The 17,516-nt window shown below is 33.9% G+C and overlaps 2 protein-coding genes, 1 long non-coding RNA gene and 3 other non-coding genes across 6 annotated transcripts; 5 read left to right on the top strand and 1 right to left on the bottom strand.

Moving 5' to 3' along the window:
- Positions 1-347: 347 nt before the first annotated feature.
- LOC140893725 (small nucleolar RNA SNOR75) lies at positions 348-437 on the top strand. The gene has a single exon (XR_012153316.1). It is a non-coding gene; the product is annotated as a small nucleolar RNA SNOR75 (small nucleolar RNA).
- A 133-nt stretch (positions 438-570) lies between these two features.
- On the top strand, positions 571-639 carry LOC140893651 (small nucleolar RNA Z105). Its single transcript, XR_012153245.1, has one exon. It is a non-coding gene; the product is annotated as a small nucleolar RNA Z105 (small nucleolar RNA).
- Positions 640-1,215: 576 nt separating this feature from the next.
- TRNAI-AAU (transfer RNA isoleucine (anticodon AAU)) lies at positions 1,216-1,289 on the top strand. The gene has a single exon. It is a non-coding gene; the product is annotated as a tRNA-Ile (tRNA).
- Positions 1,290-7,324: 6,035 nt separating this feature from the next.
- LOC140892979 (CASP-like protein 5C1) lies at positions 7,325-9,191 on the top strand. Its single transcript, XM_073302041.1, has 3 exons — positions 7,325-7,728; positions 8,615-8,747; positions 8,835-9,191. Exons 1-3 carry the CDS (start codon positions 7,487-7,489, stop codon positions 9,030-9,032), a joined length of 573 nt encoding a protein of 190 aa, XP_073158142.1. The 5' UTR covers positions 7,325-7,486; the 3' UTR covers positions 9,033-9,191.
- A 287-nt stretch (positions 9,192-9,478) lies between these two features.
- LOC140890851 (uncharacterized) lies at positions 9,479-13,919 on the bottom strand. The gene is made up of 12 exons (XM_073298970.1): positions 13,374-13,919; positions 13,203-13,269; positions 12,824-12,896; positions 12,476-12,562; positions 12,274-12,390; positions 11,656-12,081; positions 11,172-11,575; positions 10,853-10,952; positions 10,714-10,773; positions 10,550-10,636; positions 10,152-10,280; positions 9,479-10,025 (listed from the first exon to the last, which is right to left on the bottom strand). Exons 2-12 carry the CDS (start codon positions 13,265-13,267, stop codon positions 9,723-9,725), a joined length of 1,851 nt encoding a protein of 616 aa, XP_073155071.1. The 5' UTR covers positions 13,268-13,269; positions 13,374-13,919; the 3' UTR covers positions 9,479-9,722.
- Positions 13,920-16,160: 2,241 nt separating this feature from the next.
- LOC140893326 (uncharacterized) lies at positions 16,161-17,231 on the top strand. Its single transcript, XR_012153102.1, has 3 exons — positions 16,161-16,426; positions 16,514-16,537; positions 16,804-17,231. It is a non-coding gene; the product is annotated as an uncharacterized lncRNA (long non-coding RNA).
- The last annotated feature ends 285 nt before the right edge of the window (positions 17,232-17,516 follow it).

Below are 17,516 nucleotides of genomic sequence, written 5' to 3'. Positions count from 1 at the left end.
ATACGATTCCAATGACGTTGTTGGGCCAGTCTGTCGAGGCAGGTCCTAAATGAAATTAATTGATTTGGTCCAAAACCCAACGAAGCCCATGAATGTTTTGGTCATTTCATCTATTCTGCCGCAATGCAAAACCCTAACGGACCATTCCCCCCGACTGTTTACAATTTCACTATAAAAATAAGAGCACTTGGCCTCCTGATGTATTGCGATTAGGGTTTCTGAATCTTTCCCTCATTCTTATTAGCGCCGTCGATTTGTTTTTCCTCTTTGTATTTGTTTTTTTTGTTTTTTTTTTTGGGATTCTCGATTGCATTGGTAGGAAAAAGGTTGGGTGATTAATGAGTGGTTCTTGGTGATGAACAAATTACGATGACGAGTCCGATCGAAATCCATTCGTTAAAAAAGTGACGACGAATCGAGGCATTTGTCTGAAAGGAATCTCACATCACCCTATATTCATTCACTTCGATTTTGCTTCTGTCATTGTTCTTTCTTTCTTTGATTTATAATTATAATTAAATCTTTATTTATTTTTGATTTATTATTATAATTATAATTAATTAAATAATGGGGGCATGATGAGGAAACGAAGAGATCTGAATTTTGGTTGATTGAGTTTTAACCTCCTACTCATTCTGAGTGCTCCCAGTAATTAACATCATTCAGATTTTTCAATTGATCAAGTGTTGAACAACAGAGTTTTGTCTTTGTATACGCTTGGCTGTTGTTTCCAGTTGCTCAAAATCTTCTGAAGAAAACAAAAATTTTATTAACATGTTACATGTCTTGTATGTTTGTTTTTCAACATCTTCCCATATACAAATAGACAGATGGACTCAATCCATAAAATGAAATCCTTTTTAAATAGAAGCAATCAATCCTTAAAAAAAAATTAATATTAGTATATTTGGAAATCGAAAAAGGAAAAGAGGTGATTTTTTTTTTTGGCACAGTGCAAAGTGGTTAAGGTTGGATGAAATAAATCAAATTTTGTTTGTGTTACTTAGCCGAATAGCCCCCATAAGTCGTAATTTTTTTGAGGAATAAATCATAATATTCAAAGAGGAGATGTGGGTTCATAAAATTATTCTCATTGGAACAGACCTTTTTTCTTCAAAAACAATTTTTTATAAAACCCGTTCTTTGATAAAGACTTGGGATCCACCGAAAAAAAACTTAATTCGAGTAAATTACGTTTCAATATTTAGACGAGATGGCCCATTAGCTCAGTTGGTTAGAGTGTTGTGCTAATAACGCGAAGGTTTCAGGTTCGAGACCTGCATGGGCCATTTTTCCTAAACATTTTGTCCCCCGTTTTGCAGTGTTTGTAGAACTGGATTAGTTCCATTGGAAATCATTTTGGACCAAGGTTAAATCGTTCAAAATCTCTAAAGACCAGTCGGATCCTCTTTGAAGTTTCACTTATTTTTTTAAAAATGCTTCTCATGTATAATATCTGAAAACTTTATTTTTTGATTTATATCTATACATATATATATATATATATGATTATTTAGTTTTTAAACTGAAAAAAATTTAATTTTTATTTATTTATTCATATTAATTAAAATTAAAATGCAACTAAAGGGCTGAATAAGATCGATTTAAGAATATTCAATTTATTTATTTGATATTACTGAATAAGTAGAACATATATGTTGTGATAAATGAGTGCAGCAGAGTAACTATAGAATCAAACGTTATTAAAAAAACAATACAAATCATCATACATTTAATCAATTGTCAAATGTTTTATAATAGATTCACTAGAATTACATTTAAATTTTCCTACTCAAATTTTTTTATTTAAATATTCTTTTTTTAAAAATCTATAGACAACATGTATGTAGTAGATTGATAATATTCCATGTCTCAAGTATATAATTTTACTTATTTTTCACATAAATTAAAAATATATATAATAAAAGTAAAATTACATATTATTGAAATATATCTTTAAATATATTTTGCATATTTCTTGTATATTTTATATATGTATTACCCTTTTATCTTGATCTTTTCACGTTATATATAAATATATATTGTATTATTATTTCAAAAATATATAAAAATATATTCTCTCCATTGGTTTCTACATGGTATCTAGTAGGGCTGACAAATTTCAGAAAAATCCCGACCCTTCCCGATTCCCAACCCGTTCCCATCCCGAATTTTTTTCGTCCCGAACTTTTTTCGACCCGAGTGGTCGATATTTTTTCCGATCCGATCAATTTTGGGATCAGGATCGGGATAGAAAACTCTATCCGACGGGATTTCCGACACGAATATATAAATAATATTTTTTTAATAATAATTTTTAATTAAAAAATAATTTTTTTATAATTTTCTGTTTTAATATTAACGTTTTATATTTATCTACCATATAATTATTTTTTTATATTTATATTTATATTTTTAAATTTTTAATATTAACATTGAGTTATAAATTTTTATTTTTTTATTATTATGAATAATTATATGTTTTTATTGTATTAATCAAGTTGTTGTTTTAGTTTATTTGTAATGTACTAAGAAGATGTTTTAGTTTTTTAATTATTATATATAAAAATTTAATTGATTTGTAATGTACTAAGAAATTGTTTGAGTTTCTTCATAATTTTTTTAAAAAATATATTTTCATAGAAATTTTTTTTAAAAAAATATTGTTCGGGATTACCCTCTCCCGAACCGACGGGATCCCGAACATTTGGGTCCCGATATTTTTTGGGTGCGGGATCAGGAGAAAAAAAAATTTCAATTCCTATCGGGACGGGAATCGGGTATCCCCTTATGGAACGGGTCCCGACCCGATCCCATCCCTAGTATCTAGAGCTCAAGGCCTACGCCACTAACCCTAGACCTAATACCCGTCGCCGCCACCTCCCCTCCACAAAAAATTTTATTCGGCTACTTCTATGGCTGTGACTCCCCACCACTTTGATCTCCTTCAATGTTGCTGCTCATGCGCCCTTGAAGCCAACTTCATCCAATTATCTCTCTTTGTGTCTACAGTTCATGACCCTTCTCACCGGTCATGATCTGCTTGGTTTATTGATGGCTCTCATCCATGTCCAGATCAGCTCCATACTGTCGTCGTTGCTCAAGTTGCTAATCCTACCTTTCTCGCCTTAATACACTGGGATCAACTTATTCTGAATATCATTATTGAATCTCTTTCTCCATCTCTGATTCCGTTTATTGTCACGGCTCGTACATCTAGCGATGCATGGAACATTGTTGTTCTCACTTATGACAAGCCCTCCCGCGGTCGCATCTCCCACTCAAAACACAACTTCACAATCCAGTGAAAGGCTCTCAATCTATCACTGAGTTTATGCATTTTATCAAATCCAAGACTGATGAACTTACAATCATAAATGCTCCGCTTGACATTGAAGATCTTAGTATCAAAGTTTTTCATGGACTTTATGATTACAAGGAACTTGTGTATGTCATCTAAGCCCAGGACACTACAATCTCGTTTAAGGAACTCCATGAAAAGCTCTTCAATCATGAGGCTCATCTCGTTACTCGAAGGGGTTCTCAATTAACTCTTCCGAACACCGCCCATTCCACCCACCGATCTGCTTCCAACAATCGCCGGCCGCCGCCTGCATCTGTCATCGAAAATCCGCCAGCTCCTGCTCGCCACGACGACTCGTGGTCCTCCTGGCCACTGTTCCAGCCGTACCACGAGGCACAGGGCCAGCGTCCCTCTTGCCCATATCTGGGACGCTGCCAGCTTTGCCAGCCGCCAAAGTCACTCTACTCAGCGCGACCCAAAATACTGCGCACCTCGATAGACAACCCCGTGCTGCCTCTGGACCACCTGCTTCATCGGCCGCTGTCTACGCCACTTTGTCCGCTCCATTTGACTATATTCTAGAATCTGGCGCCACTCATCATGTGATTTCTGAATCTCTTCAATCTCTCTTTGCACACCTCGTATGTTGGCTTTGATGGTGTTGTTGTTGATGATGGCACTGCACTTCCCATCACTCGCATATGTGTATTATGTTTCTACACATACAAAATTCTTATGTTAATTTAATTCATTTAAAAAATGATTGTAAGTTTTCCAAAACTTAATTAATGAGAATGTATCAGTAAAATGAAAAAAAAAAATACAACTATATATATTTGAAAAAATAAAATAAAATCTATATAATTAGGGCAAAGTTAGTGTATATTATGTTTTATAATTTAATAATTTAAAAACAATTAATGGTGGTCGTATCTTTTTGCAAAGTCAATGAAAGTAGTAGACCTTAGACGTGTGCGGTGTGCCTGTCTTCCAAGAGAACGTAAGGCACACTGAAGGCATCATTTTGCAGTTGAAAATATACATATCTAAAGCAAAGGCACTTCAACTGAATCCCCCAACCGCTCATTATAGGAATCATGCCAATAGTCACTTTTTTTCGAAAATATTATATTAGTTTATAGACAAAAATATTGTTTAAAAAAAATTGAAAAAAAAACTCACCAGCAAAAATGAAAAATGGAAATTCTAGGTTTATATGCATTATTTCTTTGTGACTATTCAACGTATTATTATATGTTCCATTATATATAGTAGAGATAAAATTTCGAGAGATACATCAAATTAACCCAACAAAGTTATATGTTTGTTACGTTAGTACATGATTTACAAAATAAAATCATAGATCCAAATGTATAAACAAGTCAGATCAATCGATGTCATGTAGTTATTCAAGAAGATCTATACTATTATTAATGCGAGAATAGTTCAAATTGGGCCTATTTTTGCCCGGTTGCCGGTAACACAAAATACACGCGTCATTGTTTAGTATGGAGGATGAAAGGTGTTGAAGGCTGAATGGTGGAGACAATCGGTGAGCACCACTTCTCCCTCTCTTGCTTTTCTTTGTGTTTTCTATCATTAATAATTCAGAGGTCTACGCTTCTTCGCTTTTTCGACTGTTCTGTGTTCTCGTCTACTTGGTATCGCCTTTGCCTGCCCATCGTTTTTTTTTTTGTCGTTAATCAGTTATCCGACCACCGTTCCAACAGTTTCGCGACGTTTGGCTTCTTTTTGGAACTCGGAGCATGCATTTCTTTGTGATTATTTATTAACTCAGTAATTTGTTTCCAAGTAAATATCTATTTCTATAAAATTATATAGTCCATCTAATTTTTAAGTATGTGACTTATATCCACTTTTTCCCCTGATACATCTGTAAGATTCCAATGCATTAATTTGTAGCTGGATCATTCAAAATATTGAACTCGAGATCGCCCTCACCCAATGCTATGATTGATGGAATTTTGCATACTCTGTTAGATTTTCTAATCTCCTGCTGTTGCTTTTTGAACTTAGCACTATCTTATTTCTATGACGTATCTGAATAAATATGTTTTGTTAGTCTTAGTATCAATAAGCTCAATGTATTTGATTAACTTGTAGTGAATTTCAAAATGGAAGGAAACGGTCTTCTTATAAAATTCATTGGAATGAATCCACATCAATGTTCAATTGCTTCTTTTGGTGCAAGGAATAAGTACATCTTACCCATTTTTAAGTTTGAAATTGATTTTAGTGCTCAGTGTTCCTTAAATGATAAGATGATGTTATTTGCATATTGTACCATATTTTAAAATTGGTACACAGAGCACAGTACAAATTTCTAGCAATATTACATTATAACTTACTACATTTATATAGGTTACGTTTTCCGTCAGAATTATTCGATGGAACTGGAAAGTTAATTGCTTACATAGAACATAAAAAAGCGAAAATATTATTAGGAATATCAAGTGAAAACATCATTGAAACAGACAAAGAGGAATATATTCAATGAAAACCATTTTCAATTAGCACCAACCTTACTTCTCATATTTGTTAAAATATATTCTTATCATCTATCACAGGAAAACACATTTCAACAGTGACGACCTCAACAAAAAATTCAAAGATTCACCATTCCTTTTCCAAATCCGGACAACAATAAATGAAGCAAGAGGGACAACATTTATACGAAATACAATAATATCATGTCTTTCACCCGCTGAATCATCGTCGACATCTCACTATTTTGAAAAAATCATGGTTGACTCATCAACCTACCATGAGATGTGTAAAATGCAACACAACTAGGGATGGAGCTAGAAAAATCAAATAGAGAGCGAGATGAACAAACACATATATTTCGAGAAAAAAATAATTATAAGACAACATTATTTCAACGCAATAAAAAATCGTCAAACGAAAAATAAATAACTTACATAAAAAAATAAAAAGTTCAATGTACAATTTGATGGAGAGTTTTTTTTTTTTTTTTTTTTTTTTTTTTTTTAAATTTAGGGATTTGGAGAAAGTTTTGAATACATAGCTTCCCACTTGTTTTCTTCTTTTTGATCTGTTTGTCTTCTCACGTTTTTAGTTAATTTTTATTTGTTTTAACTTTTTTAATCTTTATTTAAAAAATAATATTTTAATTTTAAAATAAAAAATAACTAAAAAAATTTGGGCCCACTCGCCCTCTGCTGCCCCCACCACCGACTCTCTCTACCCCTACCCACTTGTTCAGCTTAAAAATCGAGGGGGGGCGGCTGCCCCACTGTCTCTGAATACAACTGTATTGACTGTATCTAATGTCAGTACAACTACTTACTTCAAAAAGATATTGAAAAATGATTAGAAGATTTAACTCTAATCCAGAGTGGACCTTTATCTTCATAAGAGTACTTAATATAAAAATAAAGTTGTCGCATTTGCAAGATTATGCCGCTGGTATTGAAGAAGTTGATTTTAATAATATGCATTAAAATCAACGTGTATATGGCTGAATAAATAAGAGGAGTTTTTTTATTATTATAAGACATGTTTAATTGTAAAAAGTACATATAAGATAATTGTAAAATGTATTTTAGCAAAATATATGTACCTTTCTAGATTGAACTTTGTAATATAAGTATATTGTATTTGGTTGTATCTTAATTTGTATGTATATATAAATTTACATTTCCTCTGTAAGTTCATCCATATACATTTTTTCTACTTCTAATCAAATCTTGAATCCAAGTTAATCATAAGATTTAAATTTGGTTACTAATATTCAATAATTCTTGACTATGTCATTAATTAAAGATCTGGGTTATTACGTCAATATTTGAAGTGTCCTTACCTAGTAGTCCATAATATCAAAACTATGTATTTGAACTCTATGTAATATGTATTTATTAATGTACATGTATATTTTATTTGATTCAATAGTAATGTACACGAATATGATTATGATGGAATTGATGAATAAATTAATTAAAGAGAAAAGGACATAGCAAAGGTGTTGTTGCCACCATCTCATTTCATTTCATTTCCTTGCTAATGCTAAACCAATCTCCACCGCTCGTTTTTCCCTTTCCGACAAACTCTTCACGAACCATAAGACAAACGATTGCTTCAAATTTTCAATGGAAAGCCTTCAAGAAGAATTCACTTGTGTTTCCCACTTAATATGTTTTGATGAATGGGCTTCAGCAGAGGATTAAAATTAAATGTGCTGTGATCACCTTTAATTTACAGGCATACAGATACTGTGTCTGCAGGAATCAGAGGGATTTATGTACAGATGATATGGATTTGTTGCCTGGGGCTTCGGGGACAAGTGCGAGCCTGGCTTTGAGATTGGGACAGGCCATTTTTGCCGTTGCTTCATTGCTCTTTATGTGTTTTGATGTCGAGTTTTACAGTTACACTGCTTTCTGGTAAAAACTTTTCACATTGTTTTGTTTCTTTTGTTAATGTGTTCTTTGTTCTTGATTGGTAGTATTGAGGAAGAGTTCTCAGTTGGATTATGAATATGATTTGTGATCACGTGGTTGGGTTGTGATGCTGCTTTAACGATTTTGTTGATGATTAGTGTCGGTTACAATTGGTGGAAGTTAGGCGGTCAAAGATAAAACTGGAGAAATTTAGGTGTCAATCTAGCGATAAATTTGATAATTTCCAAGTTAGGATTTGAGATTAAAACATTTGTATGGCTAAACTATGAATGAAAGATGTGTGCACCCTCTCCTCAAGGATGGGAAATGTAGCTTTTCTTGTGGTTTCAGACCACTTCTTTGACTGGGTTAGAACCTTTTTCATATTCATGATGAAGATTTGAAAGAATGAGATCATCTTTATCCACCACGAGTATCACTAAGATTTTTTTGTTTCAATTCATAACCAATCTTGTTGGATCGAGCATCTGTTATTGTCTGAAGACAGCATGTTTTGATCGTCGTAAATGTGGTTCGAGATCAATGTTATGTTAGCATTCCCTTTCCGCTCATTGATCAATGCTTAAGTCCACAAGCTAAGAAAAATTTAATACGCTAGACATTTTGATTGCCAAGTACCCGAAGATAACATTGTGTCGCTATCTTGTGCTTGAACAGGGTGGGATTTTTAATATATGCATTAGCTAAAGCTTGATAAATGTTTGATATCTATGCATTACAAAGTTGATTTGACAAAACTCTTCTTGGATCGATTTGGGGCGACAAGTTAGCATGCTTGACTGAGTATCAATACTGTTGTTTCTTCTGCTTAAATTGATATTTTCTTCTTGATTATAATGTAACATGCCCTTACTGTTTCTGCTCACAGTTTCCTGGTTACCATCATGGCTCTAGTGATTCCGTGGAGTTTGACATTAGCAGTGGTGGATATCTTTTCTCTTTTCATAAAACACGCAGCCCGTCAACCAGGGATACTTTCAATTGTTGTTATAGGGGATTGGGTACAAAATCAATCATACACATTCAATAATTTCATCATTATGCATCACTTCCAAAATATTCTTATAGAAGCCTTATTGTTATCGTAGGTCCTGTCGTTTTTGGCGTTGGCTGCATCTTGTTCAACGGCTAGTGTGACGACTATCCTGTTTGCTTTTGGAGGATCGTTCTGCAGCCAAAAGATATGCACCAGATATCAACTTTCTGCTGCCATGGCCTTCTTGTCGTGGTTTCTGATATTGGCATCATCCCTATTCAATCTTTGGCTACTTCCAGCTACCTTATAGCTAGTTTGTAATTCTTGTACAAGACGTGGGATGTCCACATGTAAAATTTAGTTGGAGATTGCTATATCATTTTTTTATTTGTATCTTTGAAACGATTCATTTTAGTGTTGCAACTGTACAGTTCAAAGATGGAGCTAGCTGCCTCCGTGAAGTCTGTAATAAAAGGTGCAAATTTTTAGCTTTATTTTTTTTATGTTTTCTTCTATACGGGCTTTTCAATCTTTTCCAACCACAGAAAATGAAATGTGTTGATTGGAAAATAGCCGTACATGAAAATAAAATTGTATGGAAGTATGGGCCTTTGAAGTCCTAAAAATCAATTTCCATCTCTCAAGGTACATATACACATACAGCTGATGTACATACATTCACCACATGCTAATAATTATAAGAATAAGAATAAGAACAACAGAATTTAGTGCCCATGCTTCACAGTTTTGCAAATATTGTCATGTTAACATATTTAGATCATAAATTAGGCGCACTCCATCGCGACTTTTAGTCATCGAAAAGGCTGTACCAAGATAGGATGTACAAAAATAAGTTCCCGTGATATCTGAACTTAGATACAATGCTGAGAAGCAAAAAGATAATTTCTTTCTACGCATATTACAGAATCAGCACTATGGAACAAGAAATTATAACCAAGAAAGGATTTTACGGAACAAGACACTAAACCAAGGCTAACATTCACTTCACTAGCTCTTTTGAAATAAGATATCTGAAAGCAAAGTCATGAGGAGCCCATTTGATGTTCTCCAGAGAATTTTTCAGTTGCCGTTTCTTGACGCTTTTCCTCAATGACTCGGGCAAAGAATGCTGTATCATCTCCATTATACCAGCAGCACAGAGACCTGAATCCCTTGAAAAGGAGTGAACAATCTTGGGCAAAACGATTTTCTTATCCTTTCGGACACCAAAAGTCGCTCGAATGTACTCTTCCTTGGCTGCTTCCAGCTCTTGAAATACCCTCTTGGGCGTGTAAATACGAACCTGAGGACAAAAGAAAGCGAACCCTTTTTATTAAAGATCAAACAAGTAGAGAAAGAAGTGATTTGACCAGAAGAATAAAGAACAAAGCTTATATAGAAACAAAACAAGAAGGCTACGGATTATTACAGCAGGATCAGAATGGCTCCCAGATGAAAGTGCGAAATGCAGAAGAGGCTCAGGACGTTCGATTGCATATTTTTGCCGTGCATCACCGGGTTTAAATTTTGTTCTCGAAGAAAGTAGCAACCTGAGCCACTGGATACAAATCTAATTTGATAAGTGCTTCTTGGTTGACTTGTCAAAAAAGACAAGAACTAATGACGGAAACATAAATATGCCTTCTTATTAATAATGTGAAACTGAAGACAAAAACATTCATCAAGTGCAAAATTTAGCCATATTTCTCATTGTTTTTGGCTAATGAATTAATGTTTTTGCAGTCTAGGAGATAATTGATCGGTCTATTTACAAGTTGAGTAAAATAAAACTCTAGAAAAATTAACATACTGAGCATATATCCATACCTGTCCTGGACGAGACATTCGGCAAGACAGGATAGTATTTTGGATGACATCCGCACTCACAATTTGACCTCCAACATTATAGGCAGCCTAGGCAACAAGAGTGTTAAATTTTAATTTACAACCTGACTCAGTCTTCTTTCAAAAAACGAATTATTTCTTATCACCTTTAAGAGTAGTAACATCCTCTTAGTATTGTTTTGGGGGATACCATAAGCCAAAAATGCCTGTTCACATGAAAACTGTACAGTCAAACTCATGATCATGAGTCATATTGTCATGAATTTTAGTTATTTGGGTGTTTACATGCATCACCAAAGCATTGTGTACGTTGATCCAAAATGCCAACTTCTCCTCATGAGCCAACTTTCGAGGATCGATATTTTCCAATCGAGAAATAAGACTCCTGCAAAATGTAAAAATTTAGCATTCATTGTTCAGTTTATGTTATGCATCTACCCAAGAAGAGAACCTAATCGGCTAAATCTTGAAGACTGGTTAGTAGGTGGGACAACCTCCTAACTTATTAACCATTCCATAATCTTTCACAAATTCGATATGGGATAGCAACAACTTAGATGATGAAAAATAGATTAACATATCAGCATATTGGAAGTATGCTCACCGAAAATTTTGCAACAAACATTCAGTATCACCCAATTTCTGGCTATCACTATGTAAACAATTTACTTCAACCATTGTGCTGTAAGGTCCACTAAAATCTTTTAGTCCTTCCACATGGAAAGGATTATCCAGCCGAACATCAAAGGAAGAATCATTTCTCAATCCTGGACTCCACAAGTCGCATTGATCTTTCGGAGAAAATGCACTCATTGATGACAAAGACGAAGTGGGAGATGATAGGCCATGATTCATCAATGGAGTATCAGCAAGTTTGCAAAATATAATGGACATGCACTTGACCATCTGTTCTGAAAGCTTGTTCGGTGTCTCTATGAGATGATCTGAGATACGGGTTCCAAGATGTTCTGCAAGACTGATGACCTGTGAAGAAGTATTCTGCGCGTACTGTAAGAAAACAAAGAAATTCAACTTACTTAAACATGACAAGTTTAAACTATGGAAAATGAAGGACAAAAGTGAAATACCTCTATCATGGATAATGGTTGAGAACGACATGCCCGCAAAGCTTTCCCAAAGGCTTCTGCTGGAGGTGAGTTTTGGTTTTCCAGAGATGAGTATTGGTACACAGAAGAATGAGAACGTAGTACACTCGAATCATTGAACGTCTCTTCTGTTGGACCATAGATTTCCTTCCTTGTATTAGATACTGTTGGAATTTCAGTTTGAGGCGAAAACTTCACTCTTGCTGACGAGATATCCGATCTCGAAAAATCTAGGCGCCTTCTTCTTGGTGGTGATAGCGGTGGTTTCAAATCTTGGTGTTTCTTGGATGGGGACAAGGAAGGTATTTTTTGATCAAATGCTTTCCTGTACAGTGAAAGAAGATACTGTTCCAGATGCCCAACTTCAAGCTCCAATATAGCAATATCTCTGATGAGTTCTGTGGCTGGCTGGAATTAATTTGAATAATTTTCATCAAAACCAACTACTGTTGGGGTGTTCATGAAAGAAATTAAGCAAGCTATAGAACTAAAAAAATAAAAAGGAGGCTTTATATAAAGTTTTTGGAGCAGAAGACTAAGAAGATAACAAGGATAAAAATTCTCGATGAAGTTCAAAATGTAAGGGCTATAGAGTGGTACCTTAGGAACCGTGGTTTCGTTGGAAATATCATTGGAGGAAGTCCTATAACCTAGAGCCTTTTCGAGAGCTCCACGGACAGTAATTTGATCATGTAATCTCTTTTCAAGTTGCAATATCTGGGGTGGTAATATGTATTATGATCAAGGTTCAACACTTGGGCTTGAATTTTACAAAGCTTAGAAAACCAATATTATCCCATACCTCTTGCTTCAAAGAATATTGGATATCATCAGCACTTGGCGTTTGTCCCTTCTTCCTGTAAGTACAGTCATTGGAGCATCCCAAATTCTGGTAGCCGCAAAAAGAAACCGCATCTTAATCAAAGTCTACATATTATGTTAATTGAATCCAAAGAAAAATAATTACAGAAAAACAGCAAATGATGGAAGAAAGAAAAGAAATGGGACTACAAGCAGCAGCAGAACAATTGCCTTTAACATACAACAAGCATAAGGTTGATTGATGTCAGGGATCTAAAAAATTTTGTTGACCGATGACAACTGCTGACTCGAATCACAACATCACAAGTCTATGATAAAGTAATCATACCGATTTTTCCCCATCAACTGCTTCAGTAGACTGATCCTGCATATCTTGCTCCGGTTCTTTGCAATTCGGGGAGCTGCAATTGGCACAGAAGTAAGAGAGCTTTAACAAATAAATGGAACATAATCATTAATAAATTACAAAAATAACACACAATTTAATCTAGGTTTGAAACAAATAACAAGCATCCCCCTCTGCTCATTTCTCGATTAACTTCTCCAATGTAAGCCAAATAAGATGAAAACTGAGAAATGGCATATTGGCTCACAGTCAAATGCATATTGGCATAGGAAATAATACAATACCTTCAAAGTCCTCTAATTCTCAAAGAAAATTATTAGCCTTAACATTGTCATAAAAACTGCCCAAACAACAACATTACCTCTTGGAGCGCTTGTGTCGGACCAGCTCCGGCCATTTACCACCACCAAACCTTTCCAAACTCATCTCTGAAAATCATTCAAACACAATGTAACATTTTTACAAACAACACTAAGTTTCACAAATCATATACAAAGCTTAAAGAGCCAAGAAAGCCATGGAAACTCCATACCTTCACAAGCTCTGATTTAGGAGTTATGACTACCAAGATGGAAACTTTTTTAAAATGGAAGCAAGAATTCCCAAAGGAGGTCCTGAAAACCTCAAGTTGGAGTCAATGGTGTTTCTTGCATATTTTTCACCCTTGTCCATTCCGATTTCTTAACACAGCAGAGGATCATGTGCACTCGTAAATCGTTCTGTCTCATTTCACTTTAAATGAAAGCAAATCTCCCATTTTCATCCACACCCCTACAGTATATGCTGCCTCAACAGTGGCTTATGGGCAATGGAGAAACCTTTAGGTGCTACAAACAAGTAAACAACACTGCCTATAGGCTTTTACTTCTTTAAATTTAGAGGAGAAAAAGAAAAAGGTAGTGTGGGTGATGGAGAGTGAATTAATTCCGCGATGAAATTGTGAGAGAAGCCCATGGCTGCTGTTGTCGCTTACCTGCGTGTGTTTGTGTGTGCTGCAATAACAAACAGCGCATATCTCAGATTGAACAAACTGGGAAAAACCGTAATAAATAAGATGGCGACTTTAGTTACGCTCAACAGGTGAAGGATCCAAATTCAACTCTACTCCCAAGTCCCATCCATTAGACCGTCGCTCTCATTTAATTATTATCCTTCTGCACGAATTATTTTCTATAGCAACTTATATATATAATTAATTAATCTTGTTTTGTTTTTTGAGAGAATATAATTAATCTTTTCAAAATAAAATTAAACTGTCAATTTTAGTCTTTTTATGTATTTTATAATCTTATAATTATATGTTCTTTTTATAAATTTGGTCAGTTGATCAATATTATTGTTAAATTTTAGTAAACACGTGGTTCAAAAAAATTTCTGAGATTTGCAAGTGTGTTTGATATCTTAATTATTAATCTGAAAAATTGTTAAATTTTTGTAAACATGTGGTTAAAAAAAATTCGAGATATGTAAGTTTGTTTGATAACGTAATTATAAATCTGAACAATATTATAAGTCATTTAGTTATATATCATTTTGATGAGAAAGACTAAAATTGAAAAAAAATAAATAAATTAAGAGACTATAATTGATTCATGAAAACATTAAGGTACCGTTTGGTACAAGTACAATTAGTACTTGTACAATTTATCATATCCAATCTCGCGTTCTTCTCGTCATATTATTTATACATCTATTAATTATTTATTTTACATCAATCAAATCATTAATCATTTATCTTACATCAATCAAATCATTGAATTTAAATTACTATATTACCCTTATAAATAATATTATTCATATTTTATTTATTCTCAAAATGACAAAATGGTAATTTATATTTTTAATATAAAATTCAATCAATCAAATCCAATAAACTATAATCTATCAATCAAATCAAATACTAAATTAACTATCATTTTCTATTACATTATATTATTTATCTAAATATTATTTATCATATCCTCGAACCAAACGATTCATAACAACTAAAAATATCACAGACAACACATATAGGACAAAAACTGACATTTTGCCTTAAATTAATTTATAATTTGAATTTGTAAAATAAAAAATCAAATACAAAATTTTCTCATTTATAACAAGTTTTTTTTTTTTTTTTTTAAAAAAACTAGTAGATCTCATTTGAGAGAGTTTCACATACGTGTCTACCCGATCCATGTTCGCAGTTAAAAGTAATATTTTTGATATAATTTTTTTTTTCTTTTCATGTGTCGGGTTGGAAATCCGTCTCACACAAGTTTTTGTAGCATGAGAATATCGATTCAAATCTCGAAAGAGTATTGACTTAAAAATACAGTTTCTTCTTGAGTATGCTTCTTTCTCACCGCTTCATCGTATGAAAAAAAAAAAATGATTTAAGGGCTTGTACAAGGAGAGAGAAAGCACAACGTCCCACTTCCTCGTCTAATTGATTTTCTCGCCCCTTCAAGGGGCAAGGAAATCGCACGAGGAAGACTCCTCGTGCGATGTTGCAGGCGGGGTCCGTGCGGTGAGCCCAGCCTGCAACCTTATTATTATTATTTTATATATATATATATATATATATATATATATTATATTTTGTTTTTTAAATGGAATTAGATCCAATGGTCCAACGACCTAGATTAATCTGGCACTTTTAAATTATTTAAAAGATTAATAATAAATTTTTTTTAAAAAACAAATCAAGGAGTGAATGAGGTGATTTGGTCGTTGTAAATCAATGGCCAAGATCATCTCATCCTTAAATTTTTTTTAAAAAAATTATTTATTTTTTAAAATATAAATTTAAAAAAATCAAAAATAAACTTCAACGACCATATTCTTCAATCTTCTATATATACTCTTCATTATTCCTTCAAAAATTCACAACTTATTCTACTTTCATTCTACAAAAAATTGCTCTCTTTATCTTTGATTTCATTCCATCCGAAAATGAATACATGGAACATTGATGATCTCAATTCCCCATCACCTAACTTTTTTCGCAATTCAATCCTCAATGGATTGGTCTTTGTAAGGACCCGATGCTAATTATCCTATTATTTGGCTAGATTTTTTAATAATTATTTTAAAGTGGTGAATTAAAATAATTAAGCCAGATAATTAATTTGTGTGTTAAAAATATGTATTATAAAATATCGGTGTATAGACGGTATTAAAATACATATTTAATTTTTATGGCACACATGAGTTAGAATTAAATTGATCGGGTCAAGTTTTGAACCCAATTAAATATATACACACATATATGCATGCAAGATACATAATATCTCTTATTTCCTTTCTCTCCTTCACGCGTCTGCATCGTTCTTTCTTCTTCTCCCATTTCTTTTCTTCCATTTTCGTTTCTTGTTTTGGCGATAACTCCTCCGTCGTTCGCCCAATTTTAAATCCGAAAGTAGTTTCGAAATCCTCGCGGCGAGAGCTTTCTTTTAGTACCAATTTTGTAAGATTTTCTCGCGTTGGCCGAAACCCGACTCCGACCATCCGCGCCCGTTTGCTGCCCTTCGCCGTCGCCGTTCGTCGCCGGAGCTAGGAGGAGTATTATTCCGGTTGTTTAGACCTTTAATTCGAAGTCTTGAGGTATATTTCGAGCTAGGGTTTGAATTTGGGAATTTTTGGTTGAATTTGAATCCAAATAATTGATATATGATTATTTGTTGGTTGTAGGTGCTATATTTGAGCTGATTGGAGGTATCGATCGAATTTTCCATTTTTTTGGAATTTATTTCAAAAATTCAGATTATATATTTTAGGGATTTTCTAATTATAGTGATGAATTATTGAATGTTTGGGTCTTGGAATGCCTTAGAATTAGTATATATTAATTCTGGAATTATTAGTATTTTCGAAAAAATTCAGAATTGAGATTTGAGAATTTTCGACCCTAGGATTGAATATTTAAATTATTTGGAAGTTGAAATATATGTTAGGATTGATGGAAATGGTAATTGCCTCAGGTTTGGAGTAATTAGGATTTGCACCAAGTTTGTAAGAATTACTCTGGTAATTATTTGGCAATTAAGGTACGGATTGATCACTATCTTACAACCTTTATGAGGATATGTAAAATGTCTAATTGCAATTTGAGGTAGTGGCTTGTTTATATGTTTTATATGATGATTGCGATGAATGATGCATTGCATTTATATTGAGCCATTGTCCTCTTATTTCTGATATTGTTATCCACTCTTTGATGAGTTGTTTAGACATCAGAGTCGTGGGCGTTTTGACTCTCACCTCTGATGCTATCGTAAGGGCCGCGCAGTTCTGCAGACTGTCCCCCTTGATGCGTATTGATGCAGGGCCACGCAGTGTTTGAACTGTCCCCCTAGCACAGGTGGCCACATATTAGCTATTTCTCTTTGGATCCAGATTTGATACCCGATGTTCTTCGGTACCTCACACATGCATTGCATTAGTTATTTTACATATCATTTATTTTGTTGTAATTTATTTGATCTCCGTACTGGGGTTTGACCCCTGTCCCTCGGCACTGCTGTGGTTTTGTTGTCATTGCCATGACAGGTAATACAGGTGGTTCTATTACCTCTGGTGGTGCATCTGCCAGTGGAGCCCAGGGAGGGTATTGAGTTGTCGTGAGTTCCCAGTTATTATATATTATTATTGGAGTCTTTTATTTGCCAGGAAGATGCCACGTGTATCTGTATTG

The sequence above is a fragment of the Henckelia pumila genome, chromosome 3 (genome assembly GCF_033568475.1).
Source record: "Henckelia pumila isolate YLH828 chromosome 3, ASM3356847v2, whole genome shotgun sequence".
Taxonomy (NCBI): Eukaryota; Viridiplantae; Streptophyta; class Magnoliopsida; order Lamiales; family Gesneriaceae; genus Henckelia; species Henckelia pumila.
This window is presented reverse-complemented; position numbering and strand designations above follow the sequence as displayed.